This window comes from Diabrotica virgifera, chromosome 3, assembly GCF_917563875.1.
Source record: "Diabrotica virgifera virgifera chromosome 3, PGI_DIABVI_V3a".
Lineage (NCBI taxonomy): Eukaryota > Metazoa > Arthropoda > Insecta > Coleoptera > Chrysomelidae > Diabrotica > Diabrotica virgifera.
Window position 1 is genome coordinate 126521594 of NC_065445.1, and position 27177 is coordinate 126548770.

Consider the following 27177-nt stretch of genomic DNA (forward strand, 5'->3'; position numbering starts at 1 on the left):
CACTTATTTCAATTCTTTTCGCATAATCGAGGAAAAGTGTAGGTCGTTAGATTTAAAATGAATACAAAAAATATCATAATAGATTTTGAAAAGGGATTCGGGATTCACAATGCTGTAAAAGCATTGTGGCCTGAATAAAAAATAACTGGTTGTCGATTGTAATGTGTCAAGCTTGGTATCGCAAAATCCAAAGCTTAAGTTCAGTTTCTGAATATAATGACAAAAATTCCGATACTGGGAAATTTTTAAAATTATTTTTTGGATTAATTTTTTACAATCAACGAAAGTTGGAAGTTGAATTATTTGTGAAAATCCCGGATGACAAACGCGTAAAGAATTTTACTGATTTCATAGTTGAAAACATTTGGAAGAATCTAGGTTTTCCCCAGAAAGGCCAGTAGTACAAATAGTATGTGCCGCACTTGAAATGCATGCGCATCATTTCAGTGTGTTTTAAATTCTAGTTTTTACTACCCACGTCCGAATATTTTCAACTTTTTAAATGTCATAATGGGTATTCAATCCAAAAATATGTGAAAATAAAAAGTGCGAATAAATCGTGTTACGAGAGCAATGTAGTTTAATTAAAATTAAAGAACTGCAAGATAACAAATTACAGAATTAAGCGTTTATAACTCCCCATTAGGTTTAGTTATTATGTTACAGTATTAGGTCTATAAATAGGTATGGTAAATATGTACGTATTTACTAAAAAGTATGTTTTAGTTAGTTTATAAAAAAGTTAATTATATTAAATAATGATTAAATAGAGTAAAAAATATTTGATTTTTGTGTTCTCTTAAAAAAATTTAATTTATGTTCTTAAATTTGACCCTCGTAGGATAAATACTACAGTGTTCGAGTGAAAGGAGCAGATCATTATCTGTTAACAACTATAAACCGTTTATCCCTTTTCGTAAAATCCGTGAATTGATGGTCCCCGACCATTTGTGGCACCTTTAAGAAGCTCTTTTTCTTTAACATTTTATTAAAATACAGGGGCAATAAACAATAATCCAGACTCAAGACGTGGTCTGAAGGCAGGCGGCAGGTATCGACAGCATGCAAAACACAACGTGACACAACCGAAGGCCGGCAATTGCAACAAGGGTTGTAAATGCAGGCTTTTCCTACTGATAAACATTACCATTATAAAAATATACTCTAATCTCTTTATATAGAGGGAAATAATTAGGTCATTAGGTGAATGTATAATGTTAAAATTGGTATCCGTGTGAAACTACATTCTACATTCTGTTAAAATTTTAAAGCAAAAAATATAGTTTCATTCTTCACATCTTTATTTATTTCAGTGTACATTTTATTCGAAATTGTTTGGTTCAAATTATTACTACCAAAAAAGCAAGACCAGCAAGACTCTTGCAGCAAGACCAAGACCAAGAACAAGACCGGCTAGTGCAAGACCAAGACCAAGACCAAGACTGCCTTTTAGCTGCAAGACCAAGACCAAGACCAAGCTTGCAAGAACAAGACCAAGACCAAGACTAGCCTGGTCTTGGTCTTGTTCTTGTTTTGCTCATCACTAAGCTCGATTACTATTGGTCTTTAGGAAAATAAAAAAAATGATTTTGTTTATTTTTTTAAAAGGTAATTTTTTTTTAAATAAAGTTGTTTTGATAAAACGAAAACTTTTGGAGTTATTAGCAGAAAACTTATTAAAAACATTGATTTTTTCGATATAAATCTAACAATTTCGATAGCGAATAAATCGAAAACTATTAATTTTATCAAAAAATGTATAGAATGTTTTTACCAACTTTTGCGATCAAAATATAATAAAAAATTTCCATCCCCGCGATGGGGTGGCAACCACCCCCATGGTAAAAGCGCCTTTCGGCATCATATAGATTTTGATCCTTGGACTATCCACTACTTATTTTCAAATTTTCAAGCAAATTTATCCATTCTGTAAAAATTGCGAGGTTTTGTCCTATTTTGAGCTTCATTGCTTGGACTATCAGCTTTCTTTAATTTTTTAAACGGTTGAGCAACTTCCTCATTTATTAATTTCATGACCATTGCTGTTACTTTTTCAAAATCTGTCATCCAATCATTAGCGTTTCACGCTAAAAATTCTCTAATTTTTATTTAATTGATTTATTTTCTTATTATAGTTTCTTTGCAACCACGTTTGCAAGTACCCTTGTAACCACTCTTTTCAAACAAAGACGTAAACGACAATTATTATAAAAAATACAAGTACCGTGTCAGTTACTATATATCCTGTCACAATGGGGCTAATGACACCAGTTGCAGCTCCAAAAGTATTGCAGTAACCCATTGTAGTTCCTCCATATCTTGGAGCTAGATCTAGGACACTTACGCTAAAAAAAATTACATAAATTAGATATATTGCGCATTAAATTCATAATGATAACAACGTTAAAGGTTCATATACAGGTATGGAAAAAAATCGTCTGACTATAGGGCATAACGCAACGAACTGAGAATAGTTATTTATGATATAAGTGTTAAAAGTACAATTTTAAGGCACGCATGTGAAGCGAATTCTGCAATTCACATGAGTGCCTTGAAAATGTACTTTTAACACGTATATCATACAATATTTTTTCTACAAAAGTGTTAAAAATGCAATAATACAGATTAAATTAAATTTTAAAAACCTTTAATACATTGAAAGGATATAGTTTTAAATTACAACGGTAATTACGGACCTTAGCAACCATTGTTGACTTCATTGTTTACGGAAGTTTTTAAGCATCTGTCAGTCTGTTAGTTTTTTAAAACTCGGTTGTGGATTTTTCGTTAAAATGCAAGAAAATATTGTAGAAAAAGATCAATTTCAAGATATAGAGGTAGCGGCCAGTCGAGCTATCCTGGATTTGTTGCCGAGGAAATCCAGAATGCAATACAATATCGCTTAAAATAAGTTTGAGAAATGGTGTGAAGCGAAAGGCGTTTCTGGGAAATATACTGAAATTGTAGTTCTGGCGTATTTTAAGGAGAAAGCAAAGGTGTGGAAGGCATCATCTTTGTGGTAGAATTTCGATGATCAAATATGTGCTACGTATAAATAGCGACGTAGATATCAGCAAATATCAGCAGAAGGTTACCGGCCAAAAAAAATAAAAAATCAAAAATCTTGACTAGATACCAAATTGACTAATTTTTGAAGTGTGCATTAGATGATGAGTATCTTCTGATAAAAGTAGCTGTGATTGTGGGAATATTTGGTGCCTGCCGCAGGGAGGAGCTTTGTCAGTTGACTATTGACGATGTGAAAGATATGGGTACTTCATTACTGTTTTACTATTATTGAAAAAATCTATTTGGATATTTACCGAAAATATGCGGCTCTTCGACTAGCAAATGTCGGACGTCGGCGATTTTTTCTGAAATACGTGAAAGATAAATGTACCAGAAATCCAAATGGAATTAATTCGTTTGGAAAAATTCCTGCTGCTATAGCAAGATTTCTGGAACTTCCAAAAATCCGATACTAAAATTAAAACTGCGAGCACAGCAGTGCAGTTTCTGACGGTAGAGACGATGAGAACAATTAATATTAATTAACTTAATAGTTCTTGCTTAAAAGTATCATTGAATACTTTTTTGAACAGGACAATTATTCAATGAAATAATTTCGAAAATGTTTTAAAAAGTTTAACAAAAAAAGTCTTGACAAAAATAAAATTTTTGATCGAATTTTTTTTAAAATTTTTTTTAAAAAGTTTCGTGGATGATATTTTGGGTAGGAATAAATTATAACAAATAGTTACTTTGAGTTTTTACAAAGAGATTACAAAGAGTTTTTCGTTGTGTTGGAACAAAATCATTTTTAAATTCAAGTTATAAAATTTTATTTATATGCAATAAAAAATATATACGTTTAATATTGAAGTTTTCATACCTTTATAAGCTTTTTTCTACAACCGTGTTAAAAATGCAATTTTTAGCACTCCATGCGAGCGTTAAAAATGCTACTTTAAGGCACTAGTGCTTTAAAATTTTTAAGGCACTGCAGTTCGTATTGACCGTATAGGCAATTTTGATATAATGTCAAAAAAATATAAAAATGGAATGTCAGTCAAGTTCAAGTAAAAGTTTTTGTAGATATTGTCCTGTAATTACGTTTGTAGAAAAAACATTGTATGATATGCGTGTTAAAAAGTACATTTTTAAGGCACTCATGTCAATTGCAGAACTCGCCTCGCTCATTCTGCAAACTTTCACATGCGTGCCTTACACCTGTACTTTTATGTAACAATGTAACAATTTAATATATTAAAAATAAAGATTTTGACTTGGTTTGAGTTGAAGTGACAAACAAACGTGACCATTTGTCCCATTTAAACGCTTCTTCTCTTACCGTCTATGTTCTTTGAGAAGACGATAATAGATTATTACAATAGAATACTCTAATGCACGTAGTCCCGATGCTGGTTACTTTCCATAAACATAAGTTTAAACATAAACATAAGTTCATTCTCAATCCTTAACATACATATTTGCCCGAGCTTCGGCTGCCCCTCTCATAACTGCCATCCAGCCACTTATGTGTTGTCTAATTATGGCACCTATTTCATAAACTAGACCAACAACACAGTAAGTATCCACTATTCTAGCAACATGAAGACGTTATTGTACATTAGCACGGATCTATCATATCCAATGTGACTAGAAAATGGTAAAACATGATTTTCTAAAATGTTTTTAATGTAGTGTGGAGGTGATTGGGTTAATGCTGTACATTGAAAAAAGTTTAGATCATGTTTTGCCATTTGGCAGCGGCATTGCATATTAGACAAGGCGAAAACGGCGGGTTCGTTGGGAAAAATATTCCCATGAGATTTTTTTGCATAATTACATTCGTGAGACATCCCAGAATAAGTTTCAAGAAGTCGCCCACGTGAAAAGTGGACCAAATTTTTTTTAACAATTTTTTTTAATCAAATTCCAAAAATCCATACTTTTTGGCCCAGATAATTTTTTGTAGGTTTTTTGGACCATTCTGAATAAAAAAGGTTTCTTATAATTTTTCTCTAAAGTTGATCGTTTTCGAGTTATAAGCAATTTAAAATTGAAAAAAACGAAAAATGGCGATTTTCAAGGCTTAATCACTCGATTAAAAGTTATTATTATGAAAGTCAGAAAGTGACTAAATCAAAGTTTAATGCCCCCCCTACAAAATGCCGAAGAAATTTTTGTCATTATTTTATTACTAAGCTGTTTTTTTTTAAGTAATAATATTGAGCGCCATGCACGTGGTAGGCGGCCGTAAATGTGAGTGCAAGTAAGAAGCACAATTGGACTGCCGCGCCGGCCGGAGTGGCATCTCTCTCGCACTCAGCATTTATGGCCGGCTACCACGTGCATGGCGCTCAATATTATTACTTAAAAATAACAGCTTAGTAATAAAATAATGACAAAAATTTCTTCGGGATCTTGTAGGGGGGGGGGGGGCATTAAACTTTGATTTAGTCACTTTCTGACTTTCATAATAATAACTTTTAACCGAGTTATTAAGCCTTGAAAATTGCCATTTTTCGTTTTTTTTTTTCAATTTTAAATTGCTTATAACTCGAAAACGATCAACTTTTAGACCAAGAGGCAGCGCTGAAAAATCTATTTGAATTTACTAAAGCTAGATTTTTCACAGTTGATTACTGTGAGTGTGTAGAGAAACATACTGCGGTCGGTCAAGCGAAACGTAGAACAGGGGTTACTGAGAGGGTATCAAAGTTGCTTTCCTACGAAGGTAATTATTTCCATTTACTAAGGCTGAAAATCAGTACACACGTTCTAAATTAAATATAAATAAAAGTTATTATAGTCGGTCAGCTGTATGACGGGACAGAGCCGGTCGGTCGGCCGCAATAGTCGATTGAGAAAATGAAACATTTTGGCTCGCAATTTTTCGTCCAGCATGGATTTACTTGAAATTTCCACAGAAGGTAGGGAATAGTCAAAGGATCATTTTATATATCGTGCCGCTATCATACGCTAAAACCTTGGGGTGGTTGCCACCCCATCTCGGGGATGGAAATTTTTTATTACATTTTAACCATGTAATTCGATGGAAAAAGTGACTCTAAGAAAAAAATGTTTTTACATTTTCTTCGTAAAACTAATATTTTTCGAGTTATTCGCGCTTGAAAGTAACAGTTTTTCGACGGAAAAATCGACTTTTTTAGAGGGTTTTTTGAGAATACCTCGAAAACTATGCATTTAATCAAAAAACTCTATATATCGAAATTGTATCTTTTAGTAACACAAATCAAATTCTTTTCCTATAATATCTTTAAGACCAATACAAACCGAGATACGGCATGTTAAAGGTTAGCTTTTTTCTTCAAATGCATAATTTGAAATATTCAAAGCCAAATAATGGGAAAAATTTGCATTTTTCGAGAAAAACTTAAATAATCTTTTTTTAAGTATAAAATTAGACCTTTAAAAAAATAATAAAAAGTTTCTAGTATGAAAATTAAGCGACTTATAATCAAAAAAATGTCGGTACCTGCTTTTTTCTACGCAAAAATCAGTGAAAACAACCCCCTAACTACCTTCCTAATTCAAAATTGGTCTTCACCTTTTTGTAGTTCCTTTTATATTTATATTATAAATACACTCAAGGAGTTTGAACTATTTAAAATGCCTAATTTTGGAAAAATTGGAGTTTAAATAAAAATTTATATTTTGTAATTTGGTATTTTTTACCTTTTACTTCAAAATATCTCCGAAAATACTGAAGATACGAAAAAAATTCAAAATTACGACTAAAATTACCCTTTGCATAGATTTTCATTACACTAAACAGTTAGCCAGTTATACCTGTTCAAAGCTGCAAACATCCCCTTATTCGAGCCCTTTAAACCCGCCCCAATTAAAAACTAAGGGATCTTACGGAATTTAATTTACACAATCTTATAGTTCTTTAAAAATCCTACAAAATAATTTTTGAAGAAACTTTTTGTCGCCAAAAATGTATAGAATATTTTTCGAGGTATTCTCAAAAAACCCTCTTCGTCAAAAAACTGTTATTAGTTAAAAATATTAGTTTTACAAGAAAATGTAAAAAACATTTTTTTCTTAGAATCACATTTTCCATCGAATTACGTGGTTAAAATTTAATAAAAAATTCCCACCTCCGAGATGGGGTGGCAACCACCCCCAAGGTTTTAGCGTATGATAGTGGCATGATATAGAAAATGATCCTTGGACTATTCCCTATCTTCCGTGAAAATTTCAAGTAAATCCGTGCTGGACGAAAAAATTGCGAGCCAAAATGCTTAATTTCCTCAATCGACTATTGGGGCCGACCGACCGGCTCTGTCCCGTCATACAGCTGACCGACTATAATAACTTTTATTTATATTTAATTTAGAATGTGTGTACTGATTTTCAGCCTTAGTAAATGGATTTAATTACCTTCGTAGGAAAGAAACTCTCAGTAACCCCTGTTCTACGTTTAGCTTGACCGAGCGCAGTATGTTTCTGTACACACTCACAGTAATCAACTGTGAAAAATCTAGCTTTAGTAAATTCAAATAGATTTTTCAGCACTGCCTCTCCGTCTATTTAGAGAAAAATTATAAGAGACCTTCTTTATCCAGAATGGTCCAAAAAACCTACAAAAAAATCGTCCGGGCCAAAAATATTGATTTTTGCAATTTGATTAAAAAAATAGTTAAAAAAAAAATTGGCCCACTTTTCACGTGGGCGACTTCTTGAACCATATTCTGGGGTGTCTCATGAATGTAATTATTCAAAAAGATCTCATGAGAATATTTTTCCCAACGAACCCGCCGTTTTCGCCTGGTCTATATGACATATTCGTGATAGTACACGATAACGCACGTGCTTATGTCGATAGAATAGTAAATAATTACTTACCTTGCTAAAATTCAATTTAAAAATTATATTGGCCACCTTAAAGCCCATATTAGATTTATATTCGATCGAGCATTAATATGACACTTTAAATCATCACATTTGGAAAAGAAATCCTCTTCCTAAGGAACTAAGGAACTAAGGAACTAAGGAACTAAGGAACTAAGGAACTAAGGAACTAAGGAACTAAGGAACTAAGGAACTAAGGAACTAAGGAACTAAGGAACTAAGGAACTAAGGAACTAAGGAACTAAGGAACTAAGGAACTAAGGAACTAAGGAACTAAGGAACTAAGGAACTAGGGAGCTAAGTAATAAGATTTGAACAGCTTACCCAAATCCAGCCATTGCGAATGCCCCAATTCCAACAGCCAATATCAAGCATATTGATGTGCCTATGTGTGACATCCAAAAACTTCCTATTAATAAAAATATTGCTTGGGCAGAAAAACCTATTATCGTAAAAACTTTTCGTGTATTTGTTCTACTTAAAATATTTCTGGTCAATATCCAATCCCCCAGTTGACCAGCAAATTGAATCATAATCGCCATGGCTAGGTATGGAGCTCCAGATACCATACCAGATGAGTTTAGGTCGAATTTTAATATATCTAAAAGAGAAAAAATATACTTAAATTAAATAAACTCAATATCCTTCACTTATTCTTTTTAAATTATAATTATTTTATCTAGGATTTAAGCAATCCAATCAACTTACCAACCGAATTGGCCCTTCTAAATGCCAAAATTACCTCCAAAATTGTTCTGCAATTAATTTGAAATCAACAATAACTTAACAGCGTTTCATTATTAAGAGCGTTTTAAGACTTATGCTTGGTTAACTAAGGTTACCTGGAATCCGAATAATACATTCTTCTTCTTTAAGTTCCATCTTCTATCGAAGCTTGGAAATCATCACGGCTATGCGGGCCCCGCATTGATTGCCGCTCTAAATTATTGTTCTGCACTACTGCATTCAAGCCATTCGCTCAAGTTCTTAATCCTCCAATTTTTCCTTGCATAATAAGGAGTAATAATATTTTTGCCCTCTTAACACATTTCTTAAGTAGGTACTCAGGATTTCGTCTTTTTTCTTTTTATTTTGTATAGACATGACTGCCTATTTTTTCAATATGACCCCAGTAAGTTGTCGTTTCATCGTTTTCGTGGTCTTGCCATTGACCGTCTTCCTAAAGGCTCGTTTTCACGGGTCAATCTGGGTTGAACGATTTGGATTTTTCGACCATAATTCGATCTGTGCCGAAAGCAAAAAGGTGTACACGACAGTCGATGAATGTTGAATTAATTGTAGTACAAAATGGCGTCACGTGAAATTCTTAATGTAGGTGTGCAATTAATTTGTTATGCAATTCGAGAAGAAACCGCCAAATCAAACAAAAAGAAAAATAAACGAAGGTGGTGGACTCGACCGACCGTGGATTTTAAGACGAAATACTCATGGTGCATCACAAAGCCTGCTCCAAGAAATGGTTGTGGAAGATCCAGAGGCTTATAAAAATCATCTAAGAATGGATAATGCACATTTTAAGGAAATCCGCCTCGCTTGTAGATTGTGATAAAGCTCGGTTTGTAGATTCCATAATACATCATAGTTTTGATAAGCATACAAAAATCTTGCTATGTCTGCGTCTGACCATTTTCGGTCATTTTTTCCCAAAATTGCAGCTTGTCGTACTAAAAATAACAACTTCATACACGCTAGAGTTACTCTACTCAGCTTTCGGCACGTTGTGTTTCTGTTCGACGAGGTGTTTACACATTCGATTCCCGTCGTTCGACATCGATTCGGCGACAATCGCCTATCAAAAGTAGACATTCTTTCTACTTCCGTCGAATCGACTCACTCCGCCGAACGGCCAAGTCGATTTATGGTTTACATATTCAATTTGCTTTCGATTTAATAATCGATCTAAATCGTTCAATCCAGATCGACCGTGAAAATGCGCCTTAATGGGGAACCGTCTCTCGCCGTCCATACTCCTCTATTTGTTGTCATTCGGCTTATGTGGTCAATTCATTCCACTCTTGTATTTCTTACCCAGTTATTAATGTCCTCCACCTTGCATGTTCGTCATATATCTGTTCTTCCAGCTCTGTTCCATAGTGTCTTACCATCGAATGTTCTAAGGTTTTCATTTCCGCTGTTTCGAGCAAAATTTTTGTCCCCTCTGTGTCAGGTCGTATTTCTGCAACATATATGTCATTATTATTCTAATGGCTGTTTATTTCTGCCTTTCATTTTTTTTCCGATATTTTCTGAAACAGAAGGGCACTTCTGTTTCGAGCTTTTTGTAGCTAGATATTGTGATACATGGATATGTTTAAACTCCATCACTTGGTCTATTATCTGACCTTCCAGCTCTAATTTATATCTTATTGGATTTGCTGTTATAACCATAAATTTTGTATCTTTTGGGGAAATTATCATTTAAATTTTCTGGCTGTTATATTGGTGCAGCATGCGTTATAAATCATCTTCACATTGAGAGATTATGTAATTTACTGTTTACTTTGAGAAACAAAGCCACAATTTTGGTTTCAAATTAATTTATTGACGTTTCGATTTTCACGTGGCAAGACGTTATCGAAATACAAAATATTAATAAATTAATTTTGCAAATAAATTAATTTTAAGCTAATAGGTCTGGATCCCGCGTATGAAAAAAAAGTTGATTAATAGCAAGCTGAAAATTTGTTAATAGCTTAAGGGTGTCTAGTCGGATAAACTTTGATATACTCGTATGGGAACACTGTAACAGGGGCAGTTTTAATTGTGGAACAGGTTAAAAATTTTTAACGGTCAGACCACGAAAACGGTACATTTATTTTGTTCGACAGAACAGACTTAAACTCTCCAAACAGAGATTAAACTCTCATGCAAAAATCAGACTGCTATTTATCACCTGTCATAATTCCTGTCATTTGACATATTCTAAATATTCCACTCATTAAAACGTCCATTTGGTGATAAATAGCAGTCTGATTTTTGCATAAGAGTTTAATCTCTGTTCGGAGAGTTTAAGTCTGTTCTGTCGGACAAAATACAAGTGCCATTTTCGTGGTCTGACCGTTCCAAATTTTTAACTTGTTCCACAATTAAAACTTCCCCTGTTCCAGTGTTCCCATATATCAAAGTTTGCCCGACTAGACACCCTTAAACTATTAACAAATTTTCAGCTTGCTATTAATTAATTTTTTTTTCATACGCGGGATCGAGACCTATAATACTGTGGCTTTATTTTCCAAAGAAAAACAGTATATTACATAATTATGCCACAAGGAAATAGATCAGAAGAATATTGCGGAATTAGTATTGTATTGTATGCATCTTCTTTTTTAGGTACCGTCTCCTCTAAGGAGGTTAGTAATCATCACAGCTATTTTCACTTTTGAGATTGCAGCTCTGAACAAGTCGATGGAACAGCAATTATACCACTTTCTCAAATTGTTGAGCCAGGTGATGCGTCTTCTTCCAATACTTGGTTTTCCCTGCATTATGGTTTGTAGCAACACATATTCATCCCCTCTCATAACGTGGCCAAGATATTGTAACTTACTTATCTTAATCGTATTCATGATTTGCTTTTCCTTTTTCATCTTTCTGAGGACCTCAACATTTGTTATTCTATCTACCCAACTTATTTTTAATATTCTTCGGTAGGTCCACATTTCGAATGGTTTAAGTCGATCGCTTATCTCTTTCTTTAAGGTCCAGGCCTCCGCCCCTTACAGCAGAACCGAAAGCACTAATGAATGTAATATTCTTATTTTGAGTTGCAAACTAAGGTCTCTACTGCATAATACTTTTCTCATCTTGCTAAATGTTGCTCTAGCTTTTTCAATTCTCATTTTTATTTTATCTGCAGAGCAGATTATTTTAACTTGTTTTTCTTCCATTTGGTATCCTTTCTTAGTTCTTACTTTTTTTAATATATAATATTTTGTGGGGGAAAGGCAGTTTTGTTTTAATTTGATTAAGAGTTGGACCACCATCTACAGGTAGTTATTTCTTCATCTTATGCTTCATCAGTGTAGCTATGCAGTTCCAACTCTGAAACAAAAATCAACAATCCTGCCTTTTTAGGGGAAATCACCGCGATGCAGTAATTCCACCTTTGAGACGCAAAACAGCGACATCTCTAGTAAAACTAGGAAGAGGACGAAAAGACCCAGATGCAAAGTTTACTGTAATAAAACAATTAAAATAATTGAAATAACACAATAAACAATATTTTAAATCCAAGACTTTTCTATTAATGTAATTTTCCAAGATTAATATTATGTATTCTAATGATTTCTCTTCAACTTGCCTCATTATATTTTGTTACACTCAAACTCTAAATTCGGACAATGTCCGAAATTTTTACTCACTTCGCGATGTGGACAACGTGAATTACCCACGTCGCGGAGTGAGCCCAGCATTTATTCGGACATTGGTCGAAGCGAAATACCCAGAACGTGTTGTGGGTAAACGAAAGTACGCAATTGCCGAAATAAACACGTTCACCGGAGGTTGAGCAAAACAATAATACCCATAACCCGACGTGGGTAATCTACTTTACCCACGTCGTGTTGTGGGTATTTGTAATTTACGCGAACGCCGAAAAGCTTCCAAATACAACCATACCCTACACTAATTCAACAACAATAAGCAAAACAAAAACAAATTTTCCTTGAAATTCCATTTATTTTAATTAAAAAAAAACTAAACTGTAAAATACAACAAGTAGGTATCCTATTATTGAACATAGAAACAAAATTATTAAACGTTTTCATACATACTAGACAAGGCGGAAACGGCGGGTTCGTTGGGAAAAATATTCCCATGAGATATTTTTGCATAATCACATTCGTGAGACATCCCAGAATAAGGATCAAGAAGTCGCCCACGTGAAAAGTGGGCCAATTTTTTTTTAACAATTTTTTTTATTCAAATTGCAAAAATCAATGTTTTTGGCCCGGACTATTTTTTTTAGATTTTTTGGATCATTCTGGACAAAAAAACTCTCTAATAATTTTTCTCTAAAGTTGGTCTTTTTCGAGTTATAAGCAATTTAAAATTTGAAAAACGCGAAAATAGCCATTTTTAAGACTTAATAACTCGGTTAAAAATTATTATTATGAAAGTCAGAAAGTGACTAAATCAAAGTTTAAAGTCGCTGCTACATGATCCTGAAGAAATCTGTGTCATTAATTTACTACTAAGCTGAAACTTTTAATTAATAAAAAAGAGCGGTTTGATCATATTGACGCCGCTGTAAATGTGAGTGCGAGTAAGATGCACAATCGGACTACACTACTGGAATGGCTTCTCTCTCGCACTCAGAATTTACAGCGGCCGCACACGTGCATGGTACGTATTATTACTACTTAAAAATAACAGCTTAGTAATAAACCCGTGTTGAGCTGCCCGGTTTTTCGTAAATCACTGAAAAACTGTAAGTTTTTACAAAAAAAGTTAATAGTAGTTTAATTCGTATAGCCTATATTCTAAGAATAAACTCTTAAATCACGCGCCTTTCGATTATAGAGCTACAACCCCTTCGTAAGAAAACCATCCCATATTCCCGGCTTAAGAGAGAGTTGTACTTAAAATAATTTAAATTAATTATTTGGCGACTACATATCGTTTAATAATTTATGAGCTTGCAAAATATACGCATCTCAATTATTGAATTGCCATTTTCTTTCTATAGTGCAGTCACTGAAGGTAAAAATCAACTATGACCTTCGATTTCGGTAAATCTCCATTCATTTTCACGAAAATTGGTGAGCGAATTTTGATGCTATCAACTTTTTCTGGAGCTCATTTTTGATAGGTATTTCTAAGTACTTTGACAAGTATTTAGTACCTAAGTGTTATAAAATGCATCTCTTTCCCGTTATTTCAGTTTGAATCCTTAGATTTGAATAGTCGCAGAAACAATATACATTTAATTACCAATAATTTACTTTAAATTAACACTAAAGGGTTTTTCAAGTAAGCAATTTATTATATTTCTTATTAGCTTCAATTTTAGTGATGAACACTTTTTTGTAAAAACTTACAGTTTTTGAGTTATTTATGAAACATCGCTTTAAAGCATGCATTTTCTTTCACAGAAATTAAAATATTTGATCTTTAATAACTCAAAAAGTATTGATTTATTTTAATAACATTACATAACAAATTTTGCTTACAATTTGTCCCTCTCTCGATTTGTGGGGTTATTTTTAATAAAATAATTTTCACCCCCGAGAAGGGGTGACATATACCCCAGGTTAAAACCCCAAGTTGTTATTGCTAATTCGTGGAAATGAATGGAGATTTACCGAAATCGAAGGTCATAGTTGATTTTTACCTTCAGTGACTGCACTATAGAAAGACAATGGCAATTCAATAATTGAGATGCGTATATTTTGCAAGCTCATAAATTATTAAACGATATGTAGTCGCCAAATAATTAATTTAAATTATTTTAAGTACAACTCTCTCGTAAGCCGGGAATATGGGATGGTTTTCTTACGAAGGGGTTGTAGCTCTATAATCGAAAGGCGCGTGATTTAAGAGTTTATTCTTAGAATATAAGCTATACGAGTTAAACTACCATTAACTTTTTTGTAAAAACTTACAATTTTTCAGTGATTTACGAAAAACCTCTTCATAACATGCATTTTTTTCACGAATAATTAAAATCTTTGATCTTTAATAACTTAAAAAGTATTGACTTATTGTTATTCTGAAGCTATTTCCTTGTGGCATTTTTATAATTAAGTATTTTCTATTTTGACAATTTATTTTAATTCAAAAATTTATTTTAATAGTATTTTATATTTTGACAACGAAACCCGATTTGGGCTTCGAAACGTTAATAAATTCATTTTTTAGTAAAATTGTGGCTTATTTCCCATAGAAAATACTTAATTATTGACTTATTTTATTAACTTTATATATTAAATTTTGCTTTTAATTTGTTCCTTTATTGATTTGTGCAGTTATTTTTAATAAAACAATTTTCACCCCGAGAAGGGGCGGTATCCACCCTCAGGGTAAAGGCGCAAGGTGGTACCATGTCACCTTTGTTTCTTGACGTATCCTCTAACCACTGACCAATTTTCGTGAAAATCGATGAAGGTTCACCGAAATTGAAGGTAATCGTTGATTTTTACCTTCCCTTCAGTGACTGCACTATACGCAATAAATTGCAATTTACTGATCTAAATGCGCGTAATTTGGAAGCTTATAAATTATTCAATGATATGTAGTCGCCAAATAATTAGTTTAATGCATTTTATGTACAACTTTCTCTTAAGCCGGGAAGATAGGGTGGTTTTCTTGCGAAGGGGTTGTAGCTCAATAATCGAAGTGCACGTGGTTTAATAGTTTATTCTTAGAGTATATAAGCTATAGGAATTATATCCGCAATAGGATATATTTTAAGTTTTCTCAGCATTTTTCTATTAAGTTAAATCAATTAAAGGGTTGTTTGGGGGTGAAGGGGATGAGCTCAAAAATCTAAACTATATAATTTCAAGAGCTCATAAATAGCTCGTAATTCTGCCGCAAAAACCGATTCAATATTCCTATTTTTAAGTAGTGGGGGGGGCTGACTCAGCCCCCCCCCCACCAAAGTATCAAATTCCTGCTCGGTGGAACGAGCTCAAAATTTTTAGTTTGCGGAATATGAGAGCTCATAAATAGCTCATAAATCAGGGCTATTTGTTTTTTGATTTTTGCAAGTGGGGGGGGGGGGGCAGCTCAACACAGGTTAGTAATAAAATAATGACAAAATTTTCTTCAGGATCTTGTAGGGGTGGCTTTAAACTTTGATTTAGTCATATATTGACTTTCATAATAATAACTTTTAACCGAGTTATTAAGCCTTGAAAATCGCCATTTTTCGTTTTTTTCATTTTTAAATTGCTTATAAGTCGAAAACGATCAACTTTAGAGAAAAATTATAAGAGACCTTTTTTGTCCAGAATGGTCCAAAAAATTAAAGAAAAAATTGTTCGGGCCAAAAATATTGATTCTTGCAATTTGATTAAAAAAAAATTGTTAAAAAAAATTGGCCCACTTTTCACGTGGGCGACTTCTTGAACCTTATTCTGGGATATATCACGAATGTGATTATGCAAAAAACTCTCATGGGAATATTTTTCCCTTCGAACCCGCTGTTTTTGCCTTGTCTATACGTCTTTTATATGAGTCTATTTTATACATGTACCACATTCAATATTTATTACAGTTGTTCTTTTCAGAAAATATTCACTTTACTGGGACATTTAGAATTGCATTTTATGTTTGACTTTACACATGTGCAAGATTTTCCCGAACAGTTGTTCTTGCATTCACATCTGATGAAACCTTGTTTGGACCCGGATGCTTCTATACAGACATTGAGCTGTTCGTTCACCAAGTACATCGATGTTATTAATAAATTTATTAGGAGCTACCTGGAAGAGGTTTCTAGAAAACTGTTTGTCGAGAACTCCATGCCTTATACCAAATGTATAGGAATTATCGTTATTATTTATTACAATAGCCATTACTAGGGAGCGGATTTTATGCTAAATGCATATTGCATGCATATTTCGCATATTTGAGAACTTTACTTAATTTTGCATATTTTTAAAGAAACATGCATATTTCGTGCCTATTTAAAAAGGTTTAAGTCCAAAAAAAAATTTAAAATTTTTTAATTCGACACAAAATATTTCCCCGTACAGGCTGTCGCATCTATTAATTCGAGAACTACCTGAAGAGAGACGGCTCATTCACTGCCTTTTCATTTTTTCCTAGAAAATACCCGATCTTTACACAAAGTACTTATAGTACGCCGCGCCGTTATAAAATGATTTGTAGGATGTTAAAATGATGAAGGATGGTTTACCGGAAAATCCGAATTTTATTTACTTTTATTATATTTAGTAGGTACCTATAATTCTGGTGATTCTTTTAAATACCCTATTGTTAAGAGAATTTACACCTTTAACCATAGTTTTACGATTTTCTAACGGAAATTGAAATGTTCATGCTTTAGATCATATCCCGTAAATCAGTAAAATAGTCGGTCAATGGGAATGTTTAGTTTTTGTTTAATACTTCTGTTTGAAAATATTTCAATATGCCGAAAGAATCTAGCCTGGTTTATTCCTGGATCAGAACCTATCCCGAGCTTCATTACAGCAATGGAAACTTATTCTGCAAAGCATGTAGTAAAATGGTGAGTTCTAAGATTGCTTTCTTCCTCTTTTTTCTTTAATAAATGGCTAATATTTGGCTGCTTCCTCATTAAAGTTTACTTACTTACTTACTTACTATACTTATTATAGTCCTAAACCTTTCTACCTTTAGGTGTACGGCTGGTGGATTTGAATTTGGCATTACAGTCTCCATGTTTTCCGATCTTGTGTTAGGTTTCTTGCAGTTTCAATGTCAATCCTTTCTTCTTGACTTCTTTCCTGATTTCATCTACCCACATAACTCTTGGTCTTCCAGGAAACTTTTGTTTTCCCCCTGCACTCTCGTTTCAAACACTCGTTTTGTTAGTCTCACGTTCGACATTCTACACACGTGCCCCAACCATCTAAGTTGTTCATCTACTATTTTTTCATTGATTGGTTCTAGTTTTAGGTTTTTGTCTGATTGTTTCGTTTTGTATTTTGTCTGTACTCTTAAGAACAGGAATCCCAGTATCACTGAGAATAGCAGTGGACTTAACAAGCATCCCTATAATTTGACGCATTGACTTGTAGTAAATTTTCTGGATTCGTCGTTATTAGTTGTTACTGTATTTGTATTATTTTTTACATATCCTTTATTACTTCCATGTTGTGCCTGTCGACTCCCCCGTCTTTTAGTTTCTTCCATACGTCCTTTCTTCGGATTCTGTCAAACGCCTTTTCCATATCGATGAAGCATGTATGTATCTCTCAATTCTTATTGATTACCTTCGCACTTACATGTCTTATTGTGAATATTATAGGTCTTGCGTGCTTCTGCACTTCCTAAATCCACACTGTGTGTCTTCTCACTGTGAATAAATTGCATATATAAAAAATAATGTTTTTATTTCAAAGATAACATACGATTGCCGCCCCCCCTATAAAAGAACCCGTTAGAATAGAATATAACAGAAAATTTGTGGTTTCTCGAAATGCACATTTTTTGAATTTTTGTGCATATCTTGCGCATATTTCGTAATTTTTTACTGCATATATATGCGCATATTTCATCAAAATTGATCGCATATAAATCCGCTCCCTAGCCATTACATTTCTTGGAGCTAGTCGGCCCCGGTCGACATCAGGAATGTACTAAAATACTAAAACATTATCGCCGACTGAAACTTAATAGTCTAAGAGCTAGAGATGAGAAATCATCGTCATAAGTAATATGGAGTTTGGCACGTGAAATGTTTCTATTGCATATTGATAACCAGCCCTTTCAGGCTGACACCTCATTGGATACAGGAAGTAGCAATAAGGGATGAAAGGGGAAAGTTAGTGTAGTCTTTAAAGGTTTTCACCTCCTATTTTCTTAAACCTCCATCGATTTGCATGAAAATTGGTGACTAGTCAGAGCATACCCCAAGAAATAAAAATGATTTGGTGCTAACTTGCACTTTTACCCTGGGGGGTGGATACCACCCCTTCTCGGGGGTGAAAACTATTTTATTAAAAATAACCCCACAAATCGATAGAGGGACAAATTATAAGTAAAATTTGTTATATCACGTTATTAAAATAAATCAATACTTTTTGAGTTATTAAAGATCAAAGATTTTGTCTGTTTAAGAGCACATGCGTGAAGTTACGGATGATAAAAAGAACATATTAATTAATTGTAGATTACTAAAATATTATTTTTATATTATTTCGATATTATAAATTTAGCAAACGTGTATTCGAATATGTCAAATGTACCCATTATTGGACACCCCCAGTTTCTGGACATATTCAGTTTATATTGATATAAAAAATTCAATTAAATATTGAAATAATATAAAAATAATATTTTACTAACATGCAATTAATTAATATGTTCTTTTTATCATCCGTAACTTCACGCATATTATGCTATTAAATAGACAAATCTTTGATCTTTAATAACTCAAAAAGTATTGATTTATTTTAATAACATAACCTATATAACAAATTTTACTTAAAATATTTGTCCCTTAAAATATTTTTACTTAAATTTTGTCCCTCTATCGATTTGTGGGGTTATTTTTAATACAATTGTTTTCACCCGCGGGAAGGGGTGGTATTCACTAAATCAGTTTTATTTCTTGAGGTATGCTCTAACTAGTCACCAATTTTCATGCAAATCGATGAAGGTTTAACAAAAGATGAGGTGAAAACCTTTAATGATTGCACTAACTTTCCCCTTTCATCCCTTATTGCTAATTCCTGTATCCACTGAGGTGTCAGCCTGAAAGGGGTCATAATTGTCAATATACAATGGACACATTTCACAGGAAAAACTCCATATTACTTATGACGATGATTTTTCGGCTCTAGCTCTCCGTCTATAAAGGCTTTACTCACAACCCGGCGTGGGTAAAATAGGTAAGGTATGCTTTATTGTCAAAAAATTTTAACAATTTGTGGACAAAGCACAAAATAAAAAATACAATAAAAAACAAAAAATAGTAAAAAACTACAAACAAAACAAAAACAGAAACAGACACCAAGTAAATGGCGTGAGTTATACTACTTAATATAATTTTACAGTTATTAAGTACACATTAAAAAATTAAAAATTTTGCAAACAATATGTATACAACGTCAGAGCAAAAAGAAGGCAAACGAGGAAAGGGGAAAGGGAAAGTAAATCAAAAGTTCTATGCCGCTGCAAATATGTACACAAGTACTCGAAAGTAATAATCCTACAAGTCAATTTGCTGAATTCAAATCGTTTATAAAAAAGTCATTCACTGTATAAAAAGCTTTCTCCAGCAAATAAGCTTTCAAGGCCTTGCGAAAAGCAGGAAATGCTGCAATAGATTTGATGTTAGATGGCAGGTGATTGTACATTTTTCTCGAATTGTATAGTATAGAGCACTTAACCAGCTCAGACCGTGGGGTTGGCAGATAAAGATTATGATCCACGTTTCTAAGGGGATAGTTATGAGTGGGTCTCTCTGGACCTTCTGATGCATGTTTGCGGATTAAACAAACGGATTCAAAAACAAACAAAGAAGGAAGAGTTAATATCTTAAATTTTTTAAAGAATTCTTGGCAATGATCTCTGCTATTGAGTCTCAGGGAGTAACGAAGAGCTCTCTTTTGTAGTTTAAAAATACGCTCAAATTGAGTCGCACAACACGTACCCCAGAATGGAAGCGCGTACCGAAGATGAGACTCAAAAAGGGCATAATAAACGGTCCTAGATGTTGACAAATTCATTTCCGTAGCAACTGATCTTAGCGCAAAACAAGCAGAACTTAATTTTTTGTGTAAGGCATCAATGTGCAAGTTCCATTTTAGAGACTTATCCACAATAAGCCCTAAGAACTTCACCGATTCAACTACCTCTAGACTGTTGTTATTAAGTACTAAAGGTTGCATCATACTGTTGTAAGGTAGGACTTTGGTTTTAGAAACGTTAAATAACAGGAGATTCGAATCGCACCACGATTTAATGGTGACTAGGTCTGTAGCTATGATATTGCGAAGATCCATAATATCCGTGTTACTCCAAGTAATACTAGTATCATCTGCAAAGAGACATATTTTACCTTTAATGTTCAGACTAGAGATGTCATTTATGTATATCAGAAACAATATAGGGCCTAGAACTGAACCCTGAGGTACCCCACATTCTAATGGCATGCAAGAAGACGTCTTCGTGTCAACCCTTACAAACTGACTTCTTTTATTAAGATATGATTTAAGCCATTTAAGAGCATTTCCCCTAAATACATAGTGCTGTAATTTGTCAGTCAAGATGTTATGGTTTACACAATCGAATGCTTTAGAGAAATCACAGAAAATTGTTGCTGTAGAGTGATGGTTGTTTAGACTGGAGTAAACATGATCGAAAAGGAAGAACATAGCATCATTCGTGCATTTTTCACTCAGGAATCCAAATTGATGTGGAGTAAGCAATTTGTATTTCAACAGAAAAGATAAGATTCTTTTTTTTACCAGACTTTCAATTATCTTCGACAACGTGGGCAGGAGTGCAATAGGGCGATAATTCGAAGCAAGATCTTTATCGCCTCCTTTATGTATAGGAATAATTATCGCTGTCTTAAGGCAGCTTGGAAAAACTCCAGTTTCGAATGACCTGTTTATTAAGGTAGTAAGATGGTTTAAAGTGCAATCAGGTAGAGCAGAAAACATTTTAAGAGTGAGGCCATCAGTCCCAGATGACGATTTATTTTTAATGGCATTTATTGTAGAGCGTAGTTCACCTAATACTATGGGTGTAAAAAAGAAACTATTTACATTCCTATGAGAAAGATATGAAATCGGATCCTGAGAAGGAGGTATAGTATTTGTTAAATTTTATGCCACATTTACAAAGTAATTGTTCAGGGTCTCAGTAGAAGTCGGGATTATGGTGGGAGAAGAAGTCTTATCTCTCAGTTCATTTACGATAGACCACGTTTCCTTAGCAACATTACCTGATTTAGCCAGCCTCGCATTGTAATAAATTTCCTTGGCGGCTTTTATGGCTTTATGGTAAATTTTCTTGTAAAGCCTAACGTAATCATGGAAGGATATGTTGTCCGAGAATTTTTTTAGGTACGATAATGAGCGCATGTTCTTTGCAGATATACGTAGACCTCTAGTTGACCAGGGTTTACGATGTTTAGTTTTGATGGGCCTAAGAGGAAAGGATTCGTATGCCAGACCAGACAATAACTTTATGAATCTAGAAAACTCGATGTCGACATCAACAGAGCGGAAGTCCCAGTCAGTTGTTTGACATAGGTGTTTAAATGTTAGAAAATTTTGTTCTCCAAAGACACGGAACAATTTTCGTTGCGTGTTTTCACTATTATTTTTTGATTTTAACCAAAATGTAGTCAATACTGCTTCATGATCAGAGAAACCTGAGTTGAAAACAGTACAGTCAGTAGAATTTGGAGCTAAAGACGATACGACATAGTCAATGATACTAGAGCTAGTTTTAGTTATTCTGGTTGGAGAATTTACATGCATACCTATACCAAAGGAATCAAAGATAGAATGAAGAGATTCTTGAGCAGCACACACACTGGAGTAGTCAATATTTAGATCGCCACATAGGTTACCTACGTCGGGTTATGGGTATTATAGTTTTGCTCAATCTCCGGTGAACGTGTTTATTTCGGCAATTGAGTACTTTCGTTTACCCACAACGCGTTCTGGGTATTTCGCTTCGGCTAATGTCCGAATAAAATGCTCACTTCGCGACGTGGGTAATTTACGTTGTCCACATCGCGAAGTGAGTAAAAATTTGGAACATTGTCCGAGTTCGGAGTTTGAGCGTAACATTATATACCGTCGGTGCATGATCTTCCCGATCTAACACCTTGTTTTTTTTCTGCTAATATTATTATTTAATTCAGTTTGTTTGCTATCACTTTGGTTGTTAATTTTAATGTTGTGTTTAATAAGTTATTTCCTCTGTAATTCTCGTAGTCCGATTTGTCTCCTTTTGATTTCTTGTTTTGATAGTTATTACTATTTCCGTTACTAGTACTTATCGTATCCATCTAGTTTCTAGTTACTTACATGTTTGAAATTTTTTGGAACTGAATAGGATTTTTCTGTAACACCAAAATTCAAACTCAGCCAACTTGTTCAGATGCACTTGTTTTAGTGTCCACGCTTCTAGGCCATAATGAAGAGTAGAGTGTTAATTATCCAGAAAACAAAAAATTGGAGGAAGATTAGAAACTTAGAATGTACAAAAATATGTATATCGGCTGCACAATTTACTTACACAAAATACTTACTTTTCATAAAATTTGGTAAACAAGTTAAGAGCGTGTAAAATCCCCAAAATTCAGAAAAAAATGCGAGAGCATTCGCCCATACCGCCAAAGACGTGACGTAGTGTCTTATAGGAATATCAACCACTTCTTTAATTTGTCTTGTAGCATTTATAGATTCTCTAATGTACAGTAATTCTTCTTTGCTTATTCTAGAGTCTTTTTCAGGTGCATCTCTTGCAAATATTATCCAAAATATGTACCATATCAATCCAACACCACCTAAAAAATATTTATTTTTATTTAAATGGAAGTTTTTGAATTGAATAAATAGTATTATATTGTAGGTAATTGACCCTGTAGGTAACATTACTAAGTAAAGGATTTCTTTTACATGGTAAGTGTAAAAAGTGACCTAAAAACTAAATCTTACTTATCGTTTCTAAGCAGTACCGGCGCTAGGGTATAAGAAGCCTGCCTGCAACACTAGCATAGGCGACCTTCGGTTTTTTAAATTAGTATTTTGTCTAGCACTAGCAGAAATAAAAATCTCAGTTTGGCGCTCCCCAAATAGGGGCGCCCGCCTGCAGTGCATCCCTTGCAGGCAGGCGCGGATCTAGAAATTCTTGATAGGGGGCTGCACCGAGAGAACAATTTCTTTTCTCCTAAAACACCGATTTCTTTGAGCAATATTTCTTAAAAGTTAACATATCCTATTAACTTAAACAAACCGGTTCACATATAAAGAAACGAGTTTTTTAAACACAACTCAATAATTTCTTACAGATAATTTCTTCAATACTAAGAAATGCATTAATGGTTATATTTAATTTTCTTATCCTAAAGTTTTTATTTCTTAAATTGAAAACTACAAATATTTTGCAGTATAAGAAATATAATGTTAAGTTAATCCATAGTTATATTTGTGAACAAGAAATTTTCTTGTAATCAAATAAATATTTTAAACCACAAGAAATAATTCTTCAGAAATACCCTCTGTAGTAACTGTGGTTATAAAATAAAAACTTTGTCATTAATGCCGAAATGTTACTTGCAAAGAGATTCTCTTCCATAAAAGGATTGCGCAGATTAACTATTTATGATTTAGTCGTCAGTGTTTGTCAAGATGGCGTGATATGTTCATGTTCATATAGATGGATGTTGGATTTATTGGTCTACTTTAAAAATTAACGGATATTTTGAAGGTACGTACATATATAGGTATTAAATAAAAGTAAATTGAGTAATTTAAGATGTAATAATAATATTGTTGCGTATCCGAATGGTTAAAAAAGAAACATAATAGTATCTGTATATGCTTTTTAGGTATAATGATGGACGACTGTGAAATAAAGGAGCTTATTATTTTAACTGGGAAATATGCCACAATTTAAAGCTGGGACAGAATGGTATAATATATAGCTTCAGAACAATATTAAGAAAGGAGTTATTAACCAACTGTGGGGCCTTCCAGAAATGGTAGAACTTCATACATGTAGGTAAGTACCTTTTTAAAAATGTGTATACTTATGTATCAAAACTATAATAGGTTTCTTCAATGTATCGTCTTCTATAAAAATATACAATACAACGCTATATCAAACATGGCGGGTGCAACGCTGAGGATTTGTTCTGTTAATTTATTTGAGATAAAGAAGTCAGTTAGTCTAAAAGAAATATATGTTTATGGTTAAGAAATGTTATCGCCGAAAACCGTGAATTAGTTAATATGTATTAAATGACTTAGATGTAACCTAATAATACTTTCCCGTAATAAAATTTCTTAATGATTAGGTATGCTGTCTCTTTCTGATTATAAAAATTAAGAAAATTACATATTATTATGTCTGCTTCGATGTTTTACATTGGTTGTATTTTCCCTCTTCTTTTAGCTAAACAATGTTTATTGTGTGACTTAATATTATACAGATAAATAATTAATATTTCATTAACAAAAAGAAAAAAATAAACAAAGATGTGTAGGTTAAATAATGCCATGTTTAAACTAAATGTGATTGATTATTATTAGTATTAATAGTTCTTATGTGGGGCCGTGTATTTGTTTTTTTTTGTATTTCCTAAATTTGTCAAAATAAATATCTATATCTTTATAAAATTTTTTTATTAAAGTAAGTTTACTCTTTCTACATAACGATTTTGTTTTAGTGAATTGCTGATATACAAAGTGCTATTAACAAAAGAAGGAACATTTGAGGAAGTTGGATTTGCCTCTCCATCCTTTTATTGTTGTGTAGAAGATGGTAGAAGCCAGTGGTTTAAGAGTGGAGAAAATATTTGTATGTAATAATAACGTTTTATATCTTGTTTTATTAATAAATAATGATTTTACCTTAACACAATGATTTATTTCGCCGTATGTAATATCACTTAATTTTCAAGAAATATTAACTTAACTCTAAATATACGTTTATCTCTGCGAAATATATTTCTTAACATTAAATAAATTAATTATTAATAGTAAAATAATAATATTCCTTACTAAGAAATATTATTGCTCAGAAAGAATAGTTTTCTAATGTGTAAAAAATATATTTTTATGACTAATAAAATTAATTAACATCAAGTGTAATTTCTTTCTGATAAATAGGTTTGAAATTTGCCAGAAAGTGATAGTTCAATCATGTTTAAGATATATTTCTTTGGCTATAGTAGAATTTATTTGAAATATTTTAGAAAATTATATCTTACATACAAAGATATATTTCTTAGGCAATATGCCAAGTCGATCTTTCTTAAATATTAATAAAGTTTCTTTATGTCAAGAATTTTTTTCTCTCGGTGTGGACTTCCCGAAAATGTTATTATTATTATTATTATCCTGATTTAGCGATACGGCTCGCGCTCCCCCTAAGGCTCTGAGTTGCGGTCCCAGTATAGCTTGTAGTTGTCGTTTTCAAACATTTTGCCAGGGATGTATTGATAACAAGGGAGATGGTCGGTTTGGAGAAGTCCCAGTTTATTGGTAAATTCCTGTGAATAATCTTTCCTCTGCTTCGGCAAATATCCTTCCTGATATCAACCAGTAGTTCAACTCATCCAGGTTTGCATTTTCTTGTTTAGAAAAGTGGTTTATGCTCATTGCTTGCATTAAGCCGCGCTGTTTCATCTAATGCCCAAATTACGTGATTTAAAGTAGATATCTCGGCTTGCGTCTGACAATAAATTCTTAAATGAGCAACCAGATTTTCCAGCTGCTTGCCTATGCACATAAGTCCTCTTCCTCCTAGATACCACGGTAATGTTGTTCTCTTTACTGCACTCAATGGATTGAGCTCTGGTGCTACTATCTCTATCCTATCTTTTTCCGTGCTACTGAGACCTAGGTGACAGTATACTGGAGTATCTCCCAAAAATAAAATTTTCGTGTATATCTGGTCGTTGAAAGTGGTACAGCTTTCAGCATGGTCTATCTATACAGATGTTTATTCAGACCCAACTGTTTTATGTGTTCTAGAAAGTTCTTCGGATGACTCCAGTAGTAGAGAGAATAATAGGTAGGTATTGTTTGGGTACTTCCAAATCTCCGTACCTGGTTGCCTTTTCAATATATTTGACACGCAGATTATTGTTGTTTGGTATCGCCACATTTATTAGTGTTTTGTATTATGAATTTATTAACGAATGAAATCTGTTCTATTATATGCCACTGTTTAGTCTGCTGTCCCAGTAATTGTAATTCTCAAGCATACTCTCATGGAGGTATTTATAATATGGGAGATGGTTGGTTTGGAGAAGTCCCACTTTGATACCTTATCAGATATACCTGATATACTTGATTTGATATACCTGATCTCTTAATGAAGGACATTTCCTACTGAGTCATGCCGTTCCTTATTCAATTGCAGCAAACGCCTGGCATCACCCGGTAAGATATTGGATGGTTTCTTGGGATTGACATCCATATCAGAAATTGTCGTTTTGGATCTGATTGTCTTTAAATACCGCTAGTTTTGCTACACCCAAACCGAATTACAACAGTGAATAAACTGTATTGAATGTTCCAATTTTGCCACATAGGCTCGACCGTTGTGTGAATGCATTCGGACATACTGTTCATTGTTTAAAAATTTGGAAAACATATTGTTGATAAATTAATAATTCAAATCAAACATTCTGCGTAAAACAGTTACATAAAATGATAATTTATAGCAGTGATGTTCCTTTGCTTACATCGGGACAATTGTTAAACTGTAAAAAAACAATATTTAGAGACTAAGTACAGTAGGGGGGTCTAAAGCCCCGTTGACCCCCTCTGTATCCGCGCCTGCTTGCAGGCCCCTTATCGCCGGCCCTGTTTCTAAGTATGTGCTCCAAATATGCTGTTTTTCTCTTTTTAATGGTAGACAAAA

General features: G+C 33.4%; 1 protein-coding gene across 4 annotated transcripts in view; it reads right to left on the minus strand.

Moving 5' to 3' along the window:
- LOC114336743 (sialin-like) overlaps positions 1 to 27177 on the minus strand; it is a 108611-nt gene that overhangs the window by 6203 nt on the left and 75231 nt on the right. For all 4 annotated transcript variants that reach the window (XM_028287113.2, XM_028287111.1, XM_028287112.2 and 1 more), the window contains 3 exons: positions 22832 to 23089; positions 8209 to 8485; positions 2225 to 2345 (listed from right to left, as the gene is read on the minus strand). In XM_028287113.2, coding sequence (XP_028142914.1) covers positions 2225 to 2345; positions 8209 to 8485; positions 22832 to 23089 — 656 coding nt within the window. The remainder of the gene's footprint in view (positions 1 to 2224; positions 2346 to 8208; positions 8486 to 22831; positions 23090 to 27177) is intronic.